This window comes from Protopterus annectens, chromosome 11.part0, assembly GCF_019279795.1.
Source record: "Protopterus annectens isolate FY-2018-M chromosome 11.part0, PAN1.0, whole genome shotgun sequence".
NCBI lineage: Eukaryota > Metazoa > Chordata > Ceratodontiformes > Protopteridae > Protopterus > Protopterus annectens.
Window position 1 is genome coordinate 430,735,356 of NC_056745.1, and position 25,917 is coordinate 430,761,272.

The window sequence follows — 25,917 nt, forward strand, 5'->3', positions numbered from 1 at the left end:
CACCTGTCCACTCATGATTGGCAGTGGAGTTTTACAGTGTTGAGTTGCCAGCCCGGCACCCAACCTTCCACAGAAGGCACACACATGCACGCACTCACACCTAGGGCCAATTTAGAGTGTCCAATCCACCTACAGCATGTCTTTAGGATGTTGGAGGAAACCGGAGCACCCGGAGGAAACCCACGCAACCACAGGGAGGACATGCAGACTCCGCACAGAAGGCACCCCAGCCGAGGATCAAACCGTAGAACCTCTTGCTGTGAGGCAGCAATGCTAACCACTGCACCACCGTGGCCGCCCACTCAAGATTTTACTGTACTTTTCATATATCAAGGAAAAGTGAATGTACAACTCTGATGTTCAGTGATTTTTTTTACTTCCACAAAACAATGAAAAAGGAAAAGCATTCAAGCTTCAGTTTATGGAGAGGGTGGGGTGGGGCAAGCATACCAATGTACTTCCAGGCATTAAACACTAAAAATCATACCACTGCCCTTTAAAAATCACAACACAGGGTCAGAAAGAAGTGAACTTTCCTATCTTTTTCTTTTACAAAAGAAAGTTTTTAAATACTAGGTCCTATACAAATTGTAATAATAAATGTTTGTATGTGCTTAGTTTATTTATTTAACATGGTATGCACCCATAAAGAAGTCTGATTTGTAAATCTGAGGGCCAAAATCCTAGTGCTATGCCTAAACCATAGCAGTTGAGAGATTCAGGGTCAGGAATCTGTTGCATTCTGGGAAAAAAACTGCACACAGTAATTAAGGAAATTCATCCTTTTCATTCATACAAAGTGATGTTTGCAATTACTGTGCGCTGAGAGTAAGCACTCAGGTCTTATTTAAATTATCAATAGCCGTCAAGTTTTATATTCTCAATATATAAATCCAAAGACTTTTAAAACGTTCATGATACATTAAGCCTGCTTACTTGCGATGGCAATGAGCTGCAAGCATATGCTACTCTGTCACTAAACAAGTTATAGTCTTTTCTGGGACACTACAATGTTATAGAGGTCAGTGCAGGGGGTGCAACACTAAAAGCCCAGTGGACAGTGCCTGGATGGCTGTACAGTGGAAGTGGATGAGTCTAGTGACAGGCTGCCCTTCACTGAGCATCTAAGAAGCTGCAACAAAAGCAGGACATTGAGTACATCACAGGTGTTAAGCATCTCCAAACAATGTTAGTCTGGTGGGAGGCACAAAAACTATTAATTAGGGATCTATATAATGGCTTTTTAGGTGAACAGCACAAGACCTTTTGCTAAAGGAAGTTCTGTCTAACTTGCACCTCCACCTATTACATATAGTTAAGGGTGCCTTGTACACCCTCCTTAACCTACCAAACTGGCATGCAGATCTTCTACAATACCTCTTACACTTGTCATAAACATAGGGCAAATGGTTTGTGCCACAAACAAGGGTTTCAGGAATCACACTCTTGGACATTTAAGTGTTGGCATGCTACTTCTAGTATGCTACAGTGAAACAACACGGGAAACCAGTGAGTAGGACTTCATACACCAGAAAAAAATAGTCCCAGTCCTCCAGTACTGGCTAGAATAGCAGATCATAATCTTCAGCCTGTTTCTATATTTCACTTCCTGAGTCCTCATTATTATTTCATAAATTTTCTATGTGCACTGTAATTATTTTCTCCTGTAAACCACTCTCCATGGAAGCCAAAATGAACCTGAAATCTCAATATGGTATGTGCATAAAGGGGAATCAAGACTGTTTAATTAACCTATAACAACATGCAGGATGTGGTCTACTTTCTGCCATGGAGTGATTTATGTCCAGTATGGTGATGTCACATGATCATTTTAATTTCATTTAGGAAGGCTCATACTTTGTTCCTCTGGTATGGAGAAAGTTCTTTAGTGAAAAGCTTGAGAATTCTGGCATACTTCTCCAAGTCCTGTTCCTTGCCCTTGGCTGACCTAAATAGTATCATCCCAGCTTCATCTGCATGAGGCACAATCTGTGACGGCTCCACAGATTGACTGCTCACTTATTAGTGTCCCCTTTTTAGCCTGTTTGACCTTCCCACAGTGAAAAACAGCCACTTACATGTACATGTGGGCTGCAATTAGTTTATCACACTAGTGATGTACTGTAAAAATAAATGTTTGTACTTGTTCTAGTATACAGTGCCTTTTTATCAAGCCTGTATCTCAGTGGCCTTAATTCATAGATTCACAGACTGTTACTAGGCTAATGAACCAGGGGGGGACCTTTCTAAGCCTAACCAAGTTTTCCAGAAAGAACAATGACATTCCTGTAACAAACAGGGCATTGAGGGGCAAGCATTTATAAGCTACCTCTGTCCATAAGGGGACATGGGCGCCATGCTTGGTATAAATTTCCTAGTCCCCATCCAGTGGTCTAGGTTGTGTTTAAATTAGATAATAGACAAACTCAGCTTCACATGGGTGGGAAGCCTGTTCCACAGGAGGGGCAGTCTCTGGGACACATATCCAATGACAGATAAGAAAAAAGTAATATCATCTCACACACACACACACACACACACACACACACACACACACACACACACACACACACGTAAACTAACAGACAAAAAAAATCATTACTTATCTAAAAAGTAATCCAAAAAAGGCCTGTAAGAAGTCCGCAGTGACAAGTCAGTTATTGCATTCTGAGCCAGAAGGCATACAGTCTAAAGTCAGGAAGTGCTTAGTTTATCACTCTGGAATGCTATAGCTATAGGAGCGGGTCACTATGGAGCATTTCAAACAAAAAGGAGAAGACGACCACTCTTAGGACAGCTGAACTCAGAATGACAGACAATGTATTCCTCTAAAGTTTAGAATTTGGGGTTACCAAATCACAGTACATGTTGTGATAATACATGGGGAAAGACATTAGTGTCAGTCAATTTTTGAGGAGTAACAATAAGCAATAAAGCAGTGTACCACTTAACGGTAATAAACAAGTACTTGTATTAAAAAATGATAAATAAATGTCTGAAGTCCACTCAAAATACTTACCGCAAGATGTCCACAGATGTAATAATTTAATCTCTTTTATCCAGACTAGAACCACTACACACCTAAGCGTCCATTTTCTGACAGACCAGCAAAGCTTTGTCCTGGTAAATGGGACTTATTCAAATCATTTATGCAAATGGAACTTTGCACTAAAGGTTGTTATTCAATTAAAGTTCAGTACCATGAGCTGTACATCGCGTTGTCCCCTAATAAGGAATGTTTGTGTACACAAGACTGACGGAACAGATCATGTGAATGGCAGCCTTCCCTACTCTTCTCAAAAAAACTTAAAATTACTTCTAACATTGGGCTTTATGCTTTCCCAAGTGATTCTAGCATTGAATGACCACTAGCCAAATGTATTCCAAAAAATCTGAAGTGGAGAGCACTTCTGCCTAAAAAATAAAGTTCAGGGACTGTTTGAATTCGGATGCCTTAATCACTAATAAAATTATTGGAAAGCCAGTTGGAAAATGAATACTCACACCACAGAAGACTGCTCTATATCTGTGGCTGAGGAGAGTCTAGGGTTGTGTTTACTACACAAAAATTGTGGTAGTGGTTGCAGAATGCAGTAATTGTTAATGTATGTGCAGTTCACTAAGTTGGAAGATGTTAAACAACACAATCATCAATCCCTACCACTCTACAAAGAAAAATGCAATTGTCCCTCAAAATGCCACCACTGTGCAAGGTATGTCCATGCCCATACACACCTGTCTGCTGATCTGCAAAAAAAAACATCATCCGGGGCAAGTCAGTACATCAGGCAAGCCCTTGGCATTTGAAGTGATAAACCAAGGTGGTAATCAGATGCCCGGGAGTAAGAGTGCTACAAAAAATAACACACAATAATATAAAAAAATTAATGCATGAATGCTCTGAATAACACAATAACTCAAGGTCATCAATGTAGACATACCAGTACTACTTAGGTTTGGCGTTACAGTAACAGCATAGGAATCAACCTTACTACTGCACTGATATACATATGCATTTTTTTTACTATTCACGCCCGAGATGAATCTCAAACCTCTGCTGCTCAACACTGATTCAGTCTAGACCAGGTGTGTCCAGCAAGTGGCCCTAGGGAAATTATCCTGCCCTCCAAAGCATTTTATCTAGCCCTTGGTATGTCCTGCAACAAACGATTTTAAATGGACATATACATGTTGGACATGTTAACGTGCCACCCCCCCCCCCCCAAACTTTGCCAAGTATGGTAAGTCGCCCCTGAACTGAATGGTAAGTGCCAGTGATGGAAAAAAGGTTGACAGCCCTGGTCTAGACAGTACTCAGGTAAGTCACACCCGCCACCAAAATGAACACTCTGGTCCCGATTGTGTTGATGAAGATCTGGGTTTGAATTTCATCACTGCCTACCAGAAAGATGATTTTGGAATTTGTCGGTATTTGTCTGTAAGCTTCCTGTAATGAACAGGTGTACTTTTATGTATATGCAAGTATTTCGCTCTTTCAGAAAACTTCATCTTGCATACTTTGCAATGGCACTATCAACAATGTGGTCTATAGTCACTGCCAGAACTGGCATATGAACCTGAGACACACAACACAGTTGTGTCTATTAGAACATGTGTCCACTGCCACTAACTAATACCGGAGGTCACAGTTACAGCAATGCATTCATGTTTGCCATTTACTATATTCCAATTGCTACTCAACAGGACAAAGACCATGACAGAAAAGGTTATTTCGAATGTTACAGTATAAAACATTATGGCAACAAATCATTTGCCAAAAAAAAATATATATATATATATATATATAGAGAGAGAGAGAGAGAGAGGGCAAACAGTCTGTATGTGTTTACTTTTTTTTGGTCCTAATCTTTGACAACACCAGCAGAGCCCCTCACAAAGATGGCAACCCATAACTAGGGAAACACTGGGGGTGCAAGGATGGGGAGAGGCGGCTGACAGAAAAAAAAATGTCAGAGAATGCCTGTGCGTGAAGTCAACACAGTTATAGCAAACAGAATATACAACAGACTCTCTGAAGGCACACAATCTAAATCAATTTCTATGAGCTGGACAACTGCTGATGCAGCTTTTTTATTTCTGTAACCGTTAGGACATGGCTTTCAAACAGCCCCGCTAAGCTGTAAAACCTCATCTAAATTTGTGTAGAGTACTTCCTGCTAATAAGACCAGAATGTAGAACTGCAATGACACAAATTCTAATTTAGACATGGTTGCCCCTTGTTTTACATTTATTTATTTTTAGACTTATGTTTTGATGACAAAGTATGGGTTCTGGACCTAACCAAACCCACTTTCAGCAACAACTCGCGCAGAGGAGTTCAGAAAGAAACACAGGTTAAATGCAACCACATTAACAGAAATAATTTTATACCAAGGGAAATACAGCATATCAGTATACAGAGTTACAGTGGTTAGCTTGTAGTACACATTTACAAAATAATACTTTAAAATACTGATGGATTCAGGACCTAATTTACATGTAAACATTCATTTATTATTATATATACAGTATTTATCCCTCAGTGAAGCTTGTGAACCAAGCGCAATCAGATAACTAATCACTAACCTTCACCTGGCTTTCTTATCAGGTGGTTCTTTAGAGTTTGAACAAAGACTGGGTCTGATGTAACAGTGCAAATATGATAATGGATGTTGTTTCATAGTCAAGTCAGTTAATGTGCATGTCTAGGCATTAAGGCCACATCTGTACCAGTTTATAACTTCTACAGCAGCCGAAAGCAGGGTTGTTTTCCTACATTACCTTCTTGTGCAAACTGCAACCAAACTATAGTAATGTCTAAGGCTTGGCTAGATTTCCTCCTACTCCATGGCTTGTGACTAAAAATGTCTGGAGTTGCACACTATTAGCTTTCAGCCTTCCACCTCCAAAATGAGGAACACTAGCCCTCATAATGTGCAACAAATGGGCAAAATGTGGAACACATCCTAATGGCTTACTAACAACTTCAACTAGGAAGGTCATATGGTGGTTAAAATACACTTGTTTTACTTATAAAGATCTTTAATTAATTAATATGATTCATTTCTATTTACCACTGATTTCAACTTAAAAAATACCTAACACTGAATGTGTGATGGACCCTTTCAATGTGAAACTACGAGGAACATGAACTTTTTAAGACCCCAGATGAGGTACGTTCCTCGTAATGAGGTACACTTGAGAGGTATTCTGTACGTATTTGGTTTGTCTTGCTATAACATAACAGGCTGCAGCTGCAAAAGGGTTCTGGACTCCATAAATAAATAAAATAAATGTATTGCTGTGCAATCTGCACATGCTGTGTATTAATGCAGTCATAGTGCTGTAATCTGGAATTTACTCCACAATACTGTTAGAACTCAGCCCATATTACACAAACTCCCTGCTACTTTAAATCAAAAGCTTTTGTGCTCACTTTGGACAGACAGTTTAGAAATACTAAACGATCTGTTTGAACTGGATTGGTAAATCATATCAGCTACTGGAGATATTCAAATTCACATTCTCATTTATCTATTTATTTATTTTAGTTTGTTTACCAGGGTATTATCCATTAAAATAACCGTTCTAAACATTGGTGATCATTATCGTGGTGGCCTGTATTTTTTCTTCTATACTACGATTCAGATATGTATTTTTGTGCTTAATGTAACTACGGTATGCCCAAAAAAATGGCCATTGTGCTCCAGTCCATCTACCCTACCTTGCTTAATAAAACAAATGAAATGTAGGTATGTAATGACGTTCAAGACTTAAGACTACATGTTGTGTCAGCCTACAGGCAATAGGTTTACTCGGTAGTTCTGCATTGTCCCTTTCTGCCTTTAGCTTGGGTCATGGCAACAAAAAAAACAGATCAAACTACCACACTCTGGCAACAAAATTAATAAATAAAGATTTGTGACAGACTATTGACCTACTAAGTATTCATTTTCTGCACTGCATCCCACCGAGTGCCAAAATAGTCACCTGTACCCCCATGCATACCTTTTGACTATATAGATTTTTGCAAAATGCCCAGATTTTTGCCTCATATTTTTTGCCTGTTCTTCATAAAATACTGGTTGTTTGTTTTTGGCAAGTCACTGAGGACCGAAGTCAGAATATAATGGCAGACACTTGAGTTTCAGACTACATACACTTCAGAAAATTCATGGTAATGCAAAATCGTTACTCTATCAACTTTCTAAGTTCACAAGTGCAATATTTAAAAAGTCCCTATTTTTTACCTTTGTCCCTCCCAGATTTCTTGTGTTAACAGGTTGAGAGGTATGCCCCCGTTACTCTAAATAGTGGGCATCAGCCAGTAACTGAAACAGTAAGTTTAGTCTGCCTGATGTAATTTATTACTTTACTCAGCCCGATGAGTAAATGCCTTTTTTACTGTTTGCAACGTACCTAGTAACAGTTCCATAAAAACTACTGCCACAACAGAAAGTGCTACAAACCATAGATCCAGCCATCCATCTGTGCTGCCTACATGCATTAAATTAAACTTGCATAAGAAAAGCATTTACAGTGTTGCACATTGCAAGAAGCAGGTCAGGCAAACATAGTTTTTCACTTCTGTAAAAAAGGAATACATTTCCTCAAAGCACTCGATCTGAGGGGGCTGTAGAATGTCAAGCGCAGACAGTACCTAAAAGATACAAAACAGAAAATAAGCATTAATTATAAAACATCCGCAATTCCTCTACTGCTGCATAAATGTATATGCCAGTCAAATCAGTTTTACTTAATGCAATCCTTCAAAAATAGCTTATCAAAAAACAGGGTCAAAGCCCACTAATCAAACAATCCTCTCAATCAGTCCATACAGAAGTGGTTAAAAAAAAGGAAAAAAAAATACTTTGATACAGCCAAAGTCATCAACAGAATACATCTTTCTTTTAATCTGTACATTAAGGGCTTAACATAAGATCTGTTATGTAAACTATCAAAACGTTAGTGAGCTTTCTGGTGATGACTCACATTATCATGCTTGAAGAAACATAGCATCTTTAATTCCCGGAAAACCCGTTTGCTCGAGACTAAGTTCTGGAAGACATTCGGCATCTTCTTCAAGGCTACACGTTTCCCATCCCGAGGATCTGTCACCGACCTGGCAATTAGAAACCAAGATAACATTATCTCATTACTTCTATGTTGTGTCAGCCTACAGTACAGCTAAATCTCCCAACATTTTCTACCCTCCCTTCTTCTACATTTCCCCCACCTCCATTCAAACACGAACATCAGAACTCACGTCTCTTTCTGCTTCACTCACTGAGGTTACTGCTCCCCAGTCTTCTTTCACAGTGTTTAATGGGATGACCGAGATCTCTGTTACTGCCTTTTAATGTTGACAGCCTTATCAGATGTTTCAGTTTTCCCCACAGCCAGGTGAGAATGAAGGTGGCATATGTAAATAATGCAGATGTGAAGGGCAAATCCACCCAAAAGACGAGGGAGGCTTCCAGCTGTAATGGTGATGCATTGTGTGAATATTGTGCAGAAGACCAGATGTTTGTCATGTGTGAGAGTTAGGAGTCGGGGATTCTTGGGGGAACCAAATGAAGTGCCAAAATTCTGACTTCTAGACTTTAACATAGTGCCAGTAGATATACCACAATCAAAGGTAGCACAAAGCAATCCTGATTAGTAAAGAAGTTTCTCCACAGTACACTTGGCAAAAAAAAAAATAGTACCACAGGCTGCACTTCTCCCAAGCACACACAAGTACTACAGCATTCGCTATGCTCGTGCCCAATGTGACCGATCATCGTTATTCACAATGACAAGTTACAGCTGAAAAACTACATCAAAACCACTCATTTACTTAAAATAAAAAATCAAGGCAAAGTAGTATTTTAATTAAATATACTGGATGTTAATAATGCATCACTTTGGACTGTGTATTCCACTGTATTTCCTTAGTTTGATGATGTTTGCCCAGTGGGTAATTCATGGCTTTTGTGGGTAAATGAGGACTAGCAATGCCACAACAGGACTTACTGTGTATATATATTCAAGGACCTACATAAAGAAGTACCTTTTTATACTGTTTTTGACTCAGTAACACTCAAAACTATCAATTATTTCATAGAATCTACCCTCTCTCCCACAGGACAAAATGTCCTACCAGACAGGGACTATTACTGGTTGGGGGAGGGCAAGAATGGAGAATGCTCTGGCAAGGCTGGCCAGTGTAACACTGTGAATCCTGGCTCAAGTGAGACAATGGTCACCCTCTCTTCTCCTTTTGTCATGTACCTGATTATAGAGTCACTGATTACCAATACATTTTATTACTGCTCACAAATACAATGGCAGTGGAAGGCTTCTAGTCTGCAACCTTGTGACTATCTGGAATCTGTGAGGTTGGTGATGTGTTATTAGGTCTGTTAAGACTTTACCTTTTGGATTCTAGGAGGCTTGGGAAGTGCCTTCTTGACAGCCTCAGTACATGTTAGTTTGGTGTTTTCATACAGGAGTATGTGGTGTTGTATGGTGCTCACAGACTCTAGATGAGAGGGTGGCATTCATGTGTACATACTTACACCTCTCACAGATTGTATAATGTGTCGTTATTAGAAAGTTCAATGATACTGAATAACAGGCAGCTCCCACACTACACAACAGGCAGTTCCCACACCACCTAATATCATCAAGTGCTATGCAGCTGGCAACAAAAGGGATACAAGTCTTCCATATCAGTCAAGTGGACCTGGTTCTTATAGTGTCAAGTCCATAAAATATACAGCTAGTACCTTAGTCAATTGATACCTGAAACGAAGTGAAGTGCAAGATGCTATAATAACTGATCAATAGCAATGTTTGTTGTAAATAACACACTTGCAGGGATTTAATCAAGGCAGAATAACACACTTACAGGGTGTTTAGGCAAGGCAGAAAGAGAGCAACAAGTGCAACTCAGTGTTGACAACAGCAACTGCTTAGGTGGATCATTCCTGACATTTAGTATGTGGACATATAAAGTAAGGACACCAAGTCTATGGTCTAAATTCAGTTTCAGTAACTTGAGTCTATAGAACGTACTACACAAAACTCAGTAATGTGCAGCCCAGTGAGACTGCACTCAGAGGCATAGTAATCTCAACAATTTAAAAAGCAAACTAAGAGGCCAAACAGCCAATCAATAACAGTTTTCTCATTGCCTGAGGACTGGGAATTCACCCAGGATACCAAGCAAGTTATTTCCTCTCACAAAGCAGTTAGTTAAGCAGTTAATTAATCATCAGCTTTAACCTTTGCTGCAAAAATAATTTCCATTTCCCTTGATGAAGAAGACTCGGTAATAAGGGTAAGTCTAGTAACAGAATATACAGAAGCTGAACCGATATGATGCTCTGTGAAGCACAACCAAACAGAATGCAGAAGTATGCTCATTGGCCAAACAGCCAAGCAACAACAGCCTATCGCTGCCTTCAGATTGGAAATTCACCTTAGGACACAAATTACTTCCCTTCACCAAGCAACATTCTGATGAATATCATGTAGGGCTTAATCTTTCATAGCTTTTTCAGCTCACTCAATAACCTTTTCATACCTTTTCTGAACATGCATACAGATCAGGCTGCCTGCCATGGCAGACCTCTCAACTGTCCCTATTTTGGAAGAATGTTCCTATTTTCAGGCCCGATTTACTCCTGTGCACGATGCCCCTGTTTTGAGAGGCATGTCCCTATTTTCAAGCTTGATTTACCCCTTCACACAAGTTACTTAATCTCCCTCAATAATTGTAACTTTTGAAGTGGTCTAGTATATCGAAAACAACACTACATAACCAACATACTAGTAGGATAGCAATAATTTAAAGAAAGAAGACATACATGTTCCACCGCTCCCTTTTTCCGATGCAAAAACAAATGACCTTGTGTCATAAAATTTTACAATACACTTCACTGACTCTGACACTGGGCTTACTTTTCCCATCATTTATATCACTCTGTTTTTAAACACAGGCTTTCTACTGGAAGTGGGACGAGTCATGTGTTATTTGGCGCTCACATTTTATAATTAGATTACCTGTTTTTTAGCTGGATGTACTTACTTTTTATGGGCCTTTTTCCCCATTTTCAGTGTCTGCAGGATGAGAGGCATGTGCCAGGCCTACAATTATCGGGTCTATATTACATGACCGAGCAATCAAAATGTCGAGTACAAGATACTCTGCATACTTTGATCGACCGTTCATGTAATCGCAACTGCCAAATGTTGAAATTTGGAGTTCCGAAATGTTTTGGTAGGCTTGCCTGGTGAGTGTAGTGTGTGACGTAAACACACTACACTGCCAAGAATGGCTTCATAAGAGGCCGCTTTATTTAATATACCAACTCCAAGATCGCTGTACATTGGGGAAAGGACAATTTCCCGGTAATCATGCAAGCGATTACCGGGAAATTGCCCTTTCCCCAATGTACAGCGATCTTGGAGTTGGTATATTTAATTGGGGGGTGTAGGGGGGCACATCCCCCCCACTTTGTTTTAAAAGTATGTGTGTTTGTGTAGGTGTTTGAGTGATGTAAGAATGTAGGGGTTTGTATGAACTGGTTGTATATGTCTGCACTGTGAGAGCGTTTTTTTCTGGCTATACTACTCAGAGACAGCTCCACGTGGTCCTAGCTACAGAGAACTGAGAAAAGCGACTACTTTCCAGATTTAAGTATTTTTTTCTGTTTTTTACTTGGAATACCTTCTCTTGCTTATTTTAAAAAAGCTTATACTGTTTTTTTAACTGTTTGCTGCATTTTATAGTATCTGCACTTAAAAGTTTACCTGGTCGAAAATTATTCAAAAATCTGTGTTTGTTTGTTTAATTTAACTATTGAGGCTGCCCACTAAAGTGTGCTAGCCTGTGTAACTGATTTATTGCTGCCTTCTGTATTTCTGAGTGTTTTCTATCTAAAAACAAAAAAAACAAAAAAATAATCCTTGTTTTCCCGCCTCTCCTCGACTAGTTTAGACCAGTTTACAGGCTTTGCTGTATTCTGGGCTGTGGTGTAGTTTCTGTGTTGTCCATTACCTTACTTGGATAAGAAGGAAGTTTCTTTGCTCACCAGTGGGAGTGGGGAGCCTTGAGCAACCTATCTGTCCCTGAAGGAAGTGACCTCAGCACAAGAGCTGTAGTAATTGGTTGTTTTGGACCATTTCTAGCTCTTTTCAAGTTCCCTGTTTAAAATCCGCATTAGCGCGGCTTTGCGCGATTGGGCGCATAGCGCAGTGCCGGTTAAGCAAGTCTGCTCTTCAAATTTTCCCTTAGAAAGCTCTACTCTTAGAATAACCAGTCTACTCGTTATATTATAAGCATAGCACTTGTTCTCTAAGCTACTCTTCTAAGCAAGCACTCTCAAACTCAAGTAGCACTACATCCACCTACCACCCCAACCACTTCCCTTAAAGGCACAGCACTCTCTTATAATATTCTAGCATGTCGAGTGGTAGATTGCTAGCATCTTCTCCTGCTCAGCTGGTTAATCTGGGAATCTTGAGACAATGCTATAATTGTCTCATGTACACAGACAACCCTCTCCTCCTCCCAACAAACACAAATACATGTGAGAGATGCAACTATATAGCCAAATTGGAGGCTGAACTCTCTCAACTCAGGACTGGCAAGACCAGACAGGAGGAGAAGGTAACCACACACACAACAAACCCAGTCACACATAGACCTACCCCAACTGCAAATCAAGCACATAATAACACAAAAACATACTCGGCTCTATTAAAAAACTTACCAAAACAACAGAGGCTCCCAAAGCAGACACCCAAAAATCCACCACCTCAAAACATAACACATGCAATACATACTTCAATAAATCGGTGTGTCAATAAATCACAACCCTTAAGGCCAAACACTATGCCTGATACACTAGTGATAGGTGACTCTATAGTCAGACACACTGACTTCCCACTTACCAGGCTGAGCAAGGAGAGGGTAACGGTAAGCTGCCTATCGGGGGCTAGGATCCGCCATATAACACATGCACTCAGGTCACTCAAAAGCACGTACAAATATGACTCCATCATTGTCCATGCCGACGTGAATGACCTGAGACGTACCTCCTTGAACTACATGAAAAGATACATTGAGGAGCTCTCTGATTATGTAGCCCAGGCTGGTATGACCCTGACCCTGAGCAGAATCCTGCCCTCACCAAGAATGATGCCACAATACAAAGACAAGATGATCAGCTTTAATAATTGGCTCAATTACTGGTGTCATTCTAGGGGGATCCAATGTCTGTCTGCTTGGGATGACATGCTGGACAAGCCATGCTGCTTCGCAAGGGACGGCTTGCACCAGTCACCATTGGGTTTTCGGATATTGGCTAAGGCTCTTGCCACCCCCATAGTGCCTTTTTTAGGCAAGGCTCAAAAGACGAACCCACCTCCTTAGAAAACAAAAATGGAAAAAAATTAAGGGTAATGCTGCTCAACGCCAGAAGTCTAAATCTCAAGATGCAGGCTCTCGAAGCACTCCTCAGTATGGAGAACATCGATGTCTGCGCTGTAACCGAGACCTGGTTCAAGGCTCCTGAGAGCACCCCAGCGCTACCAGGCTTTACCTCGTATCATGCTTTTCGGCCCCAGAACCCGGGCAGAACCACAGAGGGAGGGGGAGCGTCCATATTCATCAAGGATACCCACACCTCTAGGTTAGTGGCAACTCACGAAGCATCGGAGAGCATCCAGGTGCAGCTAGCCGTAGGCAAAACTGGTTGCATGTTACAGACCACCCTCCCAATCTCAAGAACCCCACTCAGCCTTCCTGAAGACATTGGAAGATATGAATGTCTCACCAAATACCATCATACTGGGAGACTTCAACTACCCTAACATAGACTGGGTGCACTATTCTAGCCATAACACCCTAGCCCAAAGGTTCCTGGAATTCATAAACTCAAATGCAATGGAACAGCTAGTCACCTCTCCCACAAGGGGGGATAATACTAGACCTGATCATCACAGACATGGGGACAAAATGCTCCACACCGGAAGTATTGCCCTCACTGGTGAGATCTGACCACAAACTAATCACCCTGGATATACATTTACCACCTCCACCCCCAGCACAAAAGACTACAGTGAGAAACTTCTCAAAAGCCGACTTTACACTTCTCAAGACTGAGATGATATCATTTAAGCCCTCAGGGCCAATGGAAACCACATCCCACAATGCTGAATCCTACACAAATGCTTTCTACGGACATCTCCAAGAATGCATGGATCATGCAATCCCAAATAAAACCAAGACCCTCTCCACCAAAGGAAAGCGTCCTGTCTGGTGGACTCCAGCCATAAACAAATTGTATAACAAAAGAAGGAAGCTACTGCAAGACAGAGCAAAATCCCATAAAGGGAAGGCATCTCTGATCAGCACTAGTAGAAAGCTACGTTCTCTCATAAAAATATCGAAGGCCAACTTTGAGAGAAAAATCGCCAAGGACACTAAAGATAACCACAAGGCATTCTTCAGTTATGTTAGAAACCTGGGCGGAAACACTCAGATATGCTCAGAGTTAGTACACAACGACAAAAAATTTAGTAAACCCACAGATATTGCCAACATTCTGGCAGACAGGTTCAGTGCAAACTTCTCCCCTCCCTCACCTCCAAAAGAAGAAATACTCATCCCAGCTGACTGTAACCTCCCTGTCATCTCTGATGTCCAGGTGAGAACCGCCCTCAACAAAGCAAAAAACACAGCATCTATGGGACCTGATGGTATCCCCGGCTGCGTGATACGTGAACTCCAAGAGGAGCTAAACCCGCATATAAAAATGTTATTTAACCTTAGCCTTACTACAGGATATGTACCTGAACACTGGCGTACAGCAACAGTGGTACCACTCCACAAGGGAGGCTCCACTACAGACCCTGGGAACTACCGCCCCATAAGCTTGACCAGCCTGGTTTGCAAAGCTATGGAAAGAATTATTATGGAACTCATAAACAACGACATTGGGGACCTACAGACACTTGATCCCACCCAGTTCAGCTTTGTAAAGGCAGATCCTGCCTTTTGAACCTGGTTGACTTTTTGAAACAGTCACTAGAGCCATTGATGAGGGCAAGGCAGTCCATACAGCCTACCTGGACTTGGCTAAAGCCTTCGACACAATACCCCACTCGGGGATCATAGAAAAGCTAAACAGCTTAAAAGTAAATCCATATGTCACAAGATGGGTTGCAAACTGGCTAAAGAACAGAACCCATAAAGTCAAGATTGCGGGAGCCATGTCAGACTCAAAGCCAGTCACAAGTGGTGTCCCACAGGGCTCTGTCCTGGGACCCCTCTTGTTCGGCATTTACTTCTCAGATGTGAAAGCAAACATGGGAGGGTTGTGGCTGACAAAGTTCGCAGATGACTGCAAACTAGGCGCCATAGTCGATACACCAGCTGACACATACATCCTACAGAAAGGCCTCACCGAAATGGACAACTGGTGCCAGAATCACGGCCTTAAACTGAATGCCAAGAAATGTATAGTCATCCCCTTTGGGAAAAACAAAATACCCACAAATTATCACATAGACAGTAACCCACTGAGTACCGAAAAAGTAATCAGAGACCTGGGGACCCAAGTTGATAGTGACCTCTCATTTGACACCCACGTTGCCAAAGTGGTTAGAAAGCCTTTCTACCTTGCCCACCTTATCATGAAGGGGTTCACATCCAGATCAAAGGAGTTCATCGTACCCCTGTACTCCTCCCTTATCAGGCCCATGATTGAGTACAATGCCCCATTTGGTATGTACCTCACCAGGCACTTACAACAGCTGGAGAGACCCCAGAAGTACTTCACCAAGAGGATCAAGGGTTTCCAACATATGTCATATGCTGCCAGGCTAAAGAAACTCCAGCTCTATTCAGTAGCATACCGCCTGCTCAGAGGTGATCTGTGCCTGACATACAAGGCCATGTCCAACCAGGAATTGATGGACATGCTCCACCTCAAAAAATCAAAATCCATAAGAACCACGAGAGCCAAAGATTTAAACCTCAGCACAAACATGAATAGAACATGCTGGAGGGACAGATTCATAACTCAGAGGCTTCCCATACTCTGGAACAAAATCCCAGTCCATGTTAGGCAGAGCCCCTCACTGACTCTTTTCAAGAGAAATCTTGATGAGTGGATGGGAGATCGTAGGTTTACCCTGGGGGGTCACCCCTGTATCACTACTTAACAGAGGCACAGTAAACTAATTTTAATAAGTAAGGGGGTCTTCAATGTGTCACTACTAGACAAAGGCACAGTATTCTAAATTTATTCTATACACCTTAGTACCACTACATGGGGTGGCGAAAGCCACATCTCTAGGGCTAGGCTTGCAAATGCCTCAGGGCAGATAGCCTAGTACTAAACTATGAAACTATGTATGTTTGGAGTGGGACAAACAAAATCTTTCGATTTTGTTTTTTTCAGTCTTTTTGGATTTCGATGACATGATCGAGCAATCAAAGTATGTCGAGCATGTTGTACTTGACATTTTGATCGCTCGTTCATGTAATATAGACATCAATTATCTAGGACACTGGAAAACCTACATTTATGAATAGGAACCATGACTGTTTATTTCAGTTCACTTTGGACTGTACCTTCCAAGAAAGATTTGGCAAACAAGAGCATAAACAGCACAAGTGATGCAAATATATATTGTATCATATTCATGCCATGCAATAATCCCAACTATCATGCAAATTAATGAACTGCTCATTTTGCACATATTTTTATTTTAAATTAATACATTCACTACTTATGTGAATGCATTATATCATGTGACTATCCTACACACCCCCTTACATTGTATACAGTCAGGTCTTCACTGGTCATGAATGGAGTGAATTCAAGGGATCATCTCAGCTATGCAGTTACTAAGCATTAATAAATAAAATAAAATAAAACAAACGCAATCTATGGTTAGATAAAACAAACAGGAATATTTAAGTAATAAGTACTAAAGAACACAAACACAGCTTACCAGAACTATAGTCACTGTTGGGACACAAATGCCTTGATATTACTGCAGTAACAGAAACATGGTAAAGAGAGATCTTTGTTTGCAATACATCATGCCAAGAAATGCATTTTATTATAGACAAAGTACATAAACAAGAGGTGATATAGTGATATAGCCCTTTAGAACATTAAAAAAAGTAACAGAGACACTGTCTGTCACAATGAAGGCCATAAATGTCGTATAATCGGAGCAGGTCTTGTATAAAGGTCTGTTTTTTATTCAGGACGACAGCCAATATCTAATGGCCGAGAAAGGGGGTGTGTAACTGATGGGGACAGTTGCACATAACTGGAAAACCATAACTGCAACCATGAACTTAACAGCTGGACAAGTTTGGGCAGATGCAAGTTGTGGGACTTTGACATCTTATAAAGAACCCTTCTCACAAGACAGTTCTTAGTACTTAATCTGGTGTTTATGAACAGACAGGAACAGGGTCTCACCATTGTGCAGCCATGTATACACTATGTAAGCCACGTGCAAACTAAGGTCTGAGAAAGAAAGAGTTTACCCCACTCAATTCCAATTTTCACAGAAATGAAACAAGAAGGGTACACACGTTGGGGCTGCAATGAGCAGTTTCCAAGACAGTAGCATAAACCCAAAGCAGTGCAGCTGTATTTGCTATTTTTTAATAAATTCAAGAATCTAGCCACTTAGATGACACTAACAAAAAATGGTCTTATATCATAGTAACGCAGATTCTATTAGGAGTTGTGAAACAATTGGGCTGGTAATGGGGAAGTTTAGTCTTCGTCACTTCAAATACATAAGTTATTTCTGATCCTTTAACTTATCAATTGAAGAACATAAAGCAGCAGTCTAACTTCTGCAGAAGGCATTTAACATCTTTAGTAACCTCAGGGAACTGAAGATCAGTCACGCCATTCCCCATTTAACAGAGGTTTTCAAAGTGTGAGCAGACACGGGAGAAATTTTGCAATGACAATCTATCTCTTAAAAAAACGCACGCAATTCAGAGCCTGCCAAAAGGCAACTCTCAAGCACCTAAACATCTCCATGGATACTTTTCAATGGATCTAGGTCCTACTTGAAGATAAGATCAATAAGTTAAAAAACAGAAATAGAAGCAAATGTTTGAACATTAGGGTCTCTTTGAGAACCTGAAGACAACTTCCCCAAAGTACCAGAAAATGCTGGCAATTAACAAGAAATGCTTTAGGAGATCAGAGTGAATGGGCACACAGATTCCCACCCACACCTGCACCAATATGGCAAAAATATTACTTGGTTTGCGGCTTGGGGAGATCAAGTACCATATTTTACAATGGCTATCTGGTCCATACAGTCCTGGAATACTTAAGCAACATCTTTCTGAGGTACAAGGAGTTTGGTCCATCCCACCAACAGTTTTAAGAAATAACAGACATATTCCTGGAACATCATCTGATCTACAAGAGGACCCTCTTGGATTGGTCATACAGTTAGGTTCATCTTCTCCCCAGATCAGATTTTAGCATTTTTGTTTTCAGTATGCCCTATGCTCAGACCAGTGATGATGCAAAACTAGATGTCACATGTCATTTACTTAAATGCACTTATCCTGCAAGAGACTAAATACTGAAGGCCTGGCATTCCCATTGCTAAATACTAATATACTCTTGCCTGGCATACAGAGAACTCTAAAGGGGTTGGGTAAATAGGCTACTCGCACACTGGGGTGGCGAGACAGTGTAAACAACCCATCAAGGAGGGTCCTTTTATAAATCACCCAATAGGACAGAAGGATCAGTTACAGAACACACACTAACATTACACACAAGGGTTGCAAAGAAATTCTGGAATTACCATAGGTCACAGGAGTGACCCTGCCACCAGTGCTCAGTGAGCTTCCTTTTATCGTCTACTTCACGATTCTGACAAGTTTCTAAAAAACACAAATACCTTCAAAGAAGAAGATACAGACTTCCAATCATAGCATTCATTGAGTGGCACACCGTCTTCCCATCATCCCTAAATAATTGCGGCAATACTTTACTTCATACAAGACATGACTTTAGTAAAGTCCAGGATATCTGCAAAGTGCCTACTAAAAAATCCAAGTGATGGCATCAAAAAGTAGCTAACTGACATAAAGTTACTATCTGTGGTCCAAAGGGCAAGACGGCTGAATCCCATATGGATGAGTACCCAACTACGGCATGACAGATGGAAAGATGGGGGGGTTACCCTAACCAAAGCACTTAACTCATTCCCTCCAATACAGCCCCAGTGGGTGTGTACCTTTAACTCCTAGTGGGTGTGGCTTGAGAAGTTATCACCTTACAGTTCTAACAAATACTCACTGACAGAGGTCAAATATCAATATAATTGTAAATACTATCACTGTTAAGAAATAATAAACACTAGCGAGCTGACACATGGCCAGGTTAAAGCTTTTATTATTCAGTAAACGCTTTCACAACACTGAGTTGCTTCATTAGGCCATTTAAAAGCACCAACAAACAACCTTTTATATACATACATATATATATATATATATATATATATATATATATACATACATATATATATATATATATATATATACATATATATATATATATATACATATATATATATATATATATATATGTACTACATAATTACTAAATGTCTTTATTAATGTAAATTCTGTAATGTATGTGAAATGTCTTTATATATGGAGCTTATCTCCCCGGGGCTCCACTGAACATGGGCACTTCTGGCCCAGCTGGACCATCCCAGTATACAGATGCAAATAAATAAATAAATTAATTAATTAATTAATTAATTAATTAATTAATTAATTAAAATCCACTCAAAAACAAGAATTAATCAAAATATCAATTTAAAATTAACAGTACATAGTAAATCCACCTATAACTTTATAAAATGCATGTTATCCTATCAGAATCACTTAAAAACTGTAATATCCAATCGGAAAATGGCAACATCACTATCATGATTGGTTATATGTCCTATAATTATGCATTATTTTGACCATATCTAAAATTGCAGAGAGACTCGGACATCCAATCACAAAACAAAAACTCATACCAATATTCAAATAGACACAGATAAGCTCCATAACAACAAATATTAAATATGAAATATTATTAATATTATAATAATTATCATAATATATTAATATATATTAACATTAAATATTAAAGAGCAGCTCTAAAAAACAGATCATAAAACGCATCTACTTATTTTGTTATTCTAGGTAAATTTTTGTTTTAAAAAATATCGTACAACTGAGTATAAACAGCTCGCATAATACTTTATACTTCTGTGATAGTAGTCCTGAGATAGTGAACGACCAATGAAAACAGTAAAATCTAGCTAAGAGCCAATGAAAGGTTACTTCAAACATCCATTAGTTGGCTTGCTGTCATCTGCTGTTGATGGAATCTAGCATTTATATTCTCCATGTGCTTGAACACATATAAAGTAGCATGAATATGGTTCAGACGACTCCACTTCAAAGCCACAAGCCAAAAATAGAATAAGCTCAAGTAGCCTATCTACTATTTATATCAATATGCATAAAATACTATTTCTGTTTGAAATCATCCTACAAGCGAGCATAGATAACTTGCAAGCATAATACTCTACACCATTCTTTTACTGGCCTTAAAGGTGACAGACTGCCAATAGAAACAGTAGAAGCAAATGAAGAACCAATGAAAGGTCACTTCCATTACTTCATTGGATGGCTTCACTATCATCTACTATTGTTGGAAGCTAATAGTTATATATACCACATTCTTAAACCCATTTCCAGTGTAGTAGAGTTTTAAACAATTTTTGAGAGAGAAAAGCACATCCGTAGCTCGTTCCAGGTCTACTACATTATGCTCTGATTTAATTGGAGCTAACAGTGTAGAACTGCCTATAGGAAGTCTTTTCTCTGTAAAATTGACCAATGACATGGACATCAAATAAGCTCAAAGTTTTTTAACCATTTTAGTAAATAAATTCACTCTGCGTCTTACAAGCAAAGCTTTCCTTTTATACTTCATATCATCTGCTGTTGATGGAATCTAGCATTTCTATTCTCTGTGTACTCAAACACGTGCAGAGACGCATAAATATGGTCCAAATTAATCCGCTTACAGATAGAAACCACAATAGAATACAACAGCATACACTCAAGTGATCTATCTGCTGTTTTTATTTAAAATCATCTTACAAGTATGCGTAAGAAACTTGTAAGCATAATACTCTACACCATTATATTAATGGCCTTAGAATGATAAATTGTCAATAAAAATTGTAGAAACAAATGAAGAACCAATACAAGAAAGTCACTTCATTGTTTCATTGAACGGCTTTGTTCTCATCTACTATTGTTGAGAACTAATAGTGGGGTATATCACATATTTAAACCCATTCCCAGGGTATTAAAAGTTTTAAACAATTTTAAGAGAAGGAACACTTCCTTAGCTCACTCCAGATCTACTACATTATACTCTAATTTAATTGGAGCTAACAGAGGGGAATGGCCAATAGGAGGTCTTCTCTCCATAGAATTGGCCAGTTACGTGGGCACCATATAAGCTCAAAGTGTTTTAACCATTTTAGTGAACAAATTCAATCTGCCTCTTACAAACAAAACTAGAACCACTTTTAATGGCAGGAATGAAATGTTCTTTTCATGAATTTTAATGCCGCCTCTCATAAATCAGTGGTTATATGTGTTAAAAAAATTACAGTGAAATCTAATCTTAATATGAAACTGTTTAATCATCTAAAATAATCATTTATTAAAAAAATGCTATTTTTGACTATTATTAAATGTATACCAAAAACAATCAAATATGTCACTGTCAAAAGTACACCTGTCAAGCATGTAAGAAGTATATATGAGATTCTAAGAAGGACAGCAGCATTATATTCTATTTTTGCAGAACATTACTGGTCTTACATTCATAGTAATAGCTTTCAAAATGTTCTCTTTTTTTCATTAATCAGCAAATATAACGTTTCTTTATGTTGACTATTCACTGGGTCTCAACTCACATTTGTTGAAGGGAACTGGGATCCAATGGAAGTTTATATTTTCCAGAAATTAGCCAATCACCAGCATTAATCTATGATTGGTTAAAAGGTGATATTTTTAATCCCTAAAAGTTATATGTCTGGCTCCAATCACGTATACCAAGGTCCAAATTCCACTTATCATGAGTCTTGCCTAAAAGGCATATGGGCTCATCTGTTACCAGAGATCCAAAGTAGGCAGATACAATGTATGTGCTCAACTCATAACAGCAAATTTCCAGAGAGCTTTTCAAACTTTTTAACCAGCTCATATGAGCGGCTAACTAATATACTTAAGAACTGCGGCTAACTAATATACTCAAGAACTGGAAGTTCTAACTTGCAGATGTACAACCAATCACAGAGATCTAATTGAATAGCATCAGGCTCTAACGATGTTTACCTATCAACAGTGGCTTAAAATTTATAACACTAACTTTTAAAGCTCTTTAATCAATCATCAAATAAAACATTTTATTTTACTGACTGTTATTGAATCTCTACTTGCAACTGGTGAATAGAATGAAAAATCAGTTAAGAATGTTATTCTTTATTCCTGAAGATTAGTCGATTTCCTAAATAAATTTTGAAAGAAAGCTATATACAGCCAATATTAATTATATATACATATATACACATATATAATCAAGTATACTAATATAGAAAATCAGCTCATCAGGGAACCCAACTTGAAAGCATATAAGCTTGTTCTATCTTCATAAATCCTTGTAACATACAATTAGGGCATCAAATACATCACAAAGTATAAAACGCTAATCACACACTACCAATATTCAAACTAAGCCTTTCGGGAGTCTTGCCTTAAAGATATATAACTTATCTATTTTCATAGATGGTCCTTTTTAACTGAAAAGGTTAAATTATAGGTAGAATAGGGGCTTATTGCCTATACTTTAGATGGGTCTCAAGGACAGCTTAACTTTTACACCAAATTTACTGGCTAGGTAGGTGTCATTTAAACTCCTGGCCTTTAGAACAGGTTTTAATGGAACATTACCATTGAGACTTTTTTCAACATCTGCATGCAATTTAATTATCCACCTGATCTCATGGGTCTCTGTAATGTTCCTTATATCACCAAAATGCTGGCTGTTAGATAGCAATTCTATAGCCATAAATTTCAACTTATGGTCGGTTGTAGTATGCTGTATATGTTTACTTAGTGCACTGGTGTTGTCACCTGTTGGGCGGCGCAGTGGTGCAGCGGTTAATGCTGTCGCCTCACAGCAAGAGGTTCTCCGGTTCGATTCTCGGCTGGGGTGCCTTCTGTGTGGAGTTTGCATGTTCTCCCTGCGTTCGCGTGGGTTTCCTCCGGGTACTCCGGTTTCCTCCCACATTCTAAAGACATGCTTCTGGAGCGTTTCTCCCCGGGCCTCCACTGAAAACAGGATCTGTGGAACCTAGTCGGACTTTCCCGGTCAACAAATGTTAAATAAATAAAAATAAAAAAAAATACTATATAGGTGCTCCCTTATTCTGTCCCTGAGATACCTATTGGTCTTTCCCACGGGTCTATACTAGATTAATGAAGTTTCAGCACTTCGAATACCATATGGTCGACACCATATGATCGAAGTTCTGAAAGTTTGAAAATCTAAAAAAAAAAAAAAAGGAAAGAAAATTAAAAGTGTTTTAGTAGGGAGGCAAGCCCCCCTTCACCCCCCACGTGGGTGGCTGCCTACCCCCCGCTACTTAAATATACCAAATCCGAGATTGCACTTTAATGGAGAATGGCGCGGAAAGGGAAGATTTCCCTTTCCTATGCAGTATCTCGGAGTTGGTATATTTAAGTAGCGGGGGGTGCAGGGGGGCTTGCCCCCCTGCTTAAAGCACTTTTGTTTGTTTGGGTTATTATTTTTTTTTTTTTTAGATTTTCGAAGTTTCAGAACTTTGATCATATGGTGTCAACCTTATGGTATTCGAAGTTCTGAAACTTCGTTAATCTAATATAGACCCCTTTCCCACATAAAATGATTCGCACATCACACATTGTGCTAAACAAATGAGATTTATAGTATTGCAATTCACTTCTATTCTAAAGTGACATTCTTTCTTGCTGATAGGATATATAAAACTACCTGTATTATTTACATATTGGCAGTAAGGACATTTACCTCATGGATGAGTGCTTGCGTCTGACTTCATCACATTGTGTTACAACTATGTTTTGAAGGCATAGAACACTTTTGATCGAATTTTTAGTCTTGCATTCTAAACTGAGGTTTATTTCCTACAAATTCCTTGATCTTATCATCACTGGTTAAAATATTCTAATACTTTTGTATAATATCAGTTATATCTTTTACATTATTAGTGTAAAACATACTTATTTTTACATTACTATTACTGCTGTCCTGTGTCCTGGCACTGGGTGCTGTATCACGTTTCTCTGAAAAATAAGGCTTTGCTGTAGTAGTTCAAGCAATTTGAAGAATATATGCAAAATACCACTTCCTATCTTAAGTTCGATATTAAACCATCTTCACAAATGATTGATTTTTAGATGTACATATTGAAATAAAAGATGGGAAATTGAATACAGGAATACACAGGAAACCTTGCTACCGTAATAAATTACTACATCGTAGAAGTATGCACCCCAAATACATCTTTTCAAATAGGGTAAAGGGCCAGGGGTTGAGGATTTCAAGGCTAAATCTAGACCCAAAGGAATACCATAAAGAAACGGATAAACGTACTGACAATTTAGTGGCGAGGGGCTATAATAACGCCTTAGTGACTTAAGTTATGGAAGAGGTGCATTTCCTAAGAACTACTACAACAAAGCCTTATTTTTCAGAGAAACGTTATACAGCACCCAGTGCCAGGACACAAGACAGCAGTAATAGTAATGTAAAGTATGTTTTACATTAACAATGTAAAAGATATAACTGACATTATACAAAAGCACTGGACTATTTTAACCAGTGATGATGAGATCAAGGAAGTTGTAGAAAATAAACCTCACTTTAGCTATAAGAATAAATCATCTGTCAAAAGGGTTCTATGCCATTGAAACATGGTTATAACATAAGAAGTCAGACACAAGCACTCATCCATGAGGTAAATGTCCTTACTGCCAATATATAAATAAACACAGGTAGTTTTATATTCTTATGTCACTTTAGAATAGAAGCGAATTGCAATACTATAAATCTCATCTGTTTAGCACAATGTGCGAATCATTTTATGTGGGAAAGACCAAAAGGCATCTCAGGGACAGAATAAGGGAGCACCAATATAGCATTAGAACAGGTGACAACATCAATGCGCTAAGTAAACATATACAGCATACTACAACTGACCATAAGCTCAAATTTAGGGTGCATAATTTCTATATAACAGCCAGCGCTTAGATGATATAAGGAACATTACAGAGACCCATGAGACCAGGTGGATAATTAAATTACATGCAGATGGAGAAAAAGGTCTCAGTGGTAATGTTCCTTTAAAACATGTTCTAAAGGCCAGGAGATTATTTAAATGATGCCTACCTAAGCAATACACTTGGTTTAAAAGTTAAGCTGTCCTTGAGCCCCATCTAAAGTACAGGCAAAAAGCTCCTATTCTACATATAAGTGACCTTTTCAGTTAAAAAGGCCTATCTATGAAAATAGATAAGTTATATATCTTTAAGGCAAGACTCCTGAAAAGCTTAGTTTGAATATTGGTATGTGTGATAAGAGTTAGATATTTGTTGATGCATTTGATGCCCTAATTGTATGTTACTAGGATTTCTGGAGATAGAACAAGCTTATATATATATATATATATATATATATCCATAATTAATACTGGCTGTGGCTGTATATAGCATT

The 25,917-nt window shown here is 39.0% G+C and overlaps 1 protein-coding gene across 1 annotated transcript in view; it reads right to left on the reverse strand.

The window, feature by feature from the left end:
• LOC122815439 (serine/threonine-protein kinase NLK2-like) overlaps positions 1 to 25,917 on the reverse strand; it is a 448,006-nt gene that overhangs the window by 212,318 nt on the left and 209,771 nt on the right. Inside the window, exons 2-3 of the mRNA XM_044087930.1 lie at positions 7,994 to 8,123; positions 7,606 to 7,661 (exon numbers count right to left, since the gene is read on the reverse strand). Of these exons, the coding sequence (XP_043943865.1) occupies positions 7,606 to 7,661; positions 7,994 to 8,123 (186 nt within the window). The remainder of the gene's footprint in view (positions 1 to 7,605; positions 7,662 to 7,993; positions 8,124 to 25,917) is intronic.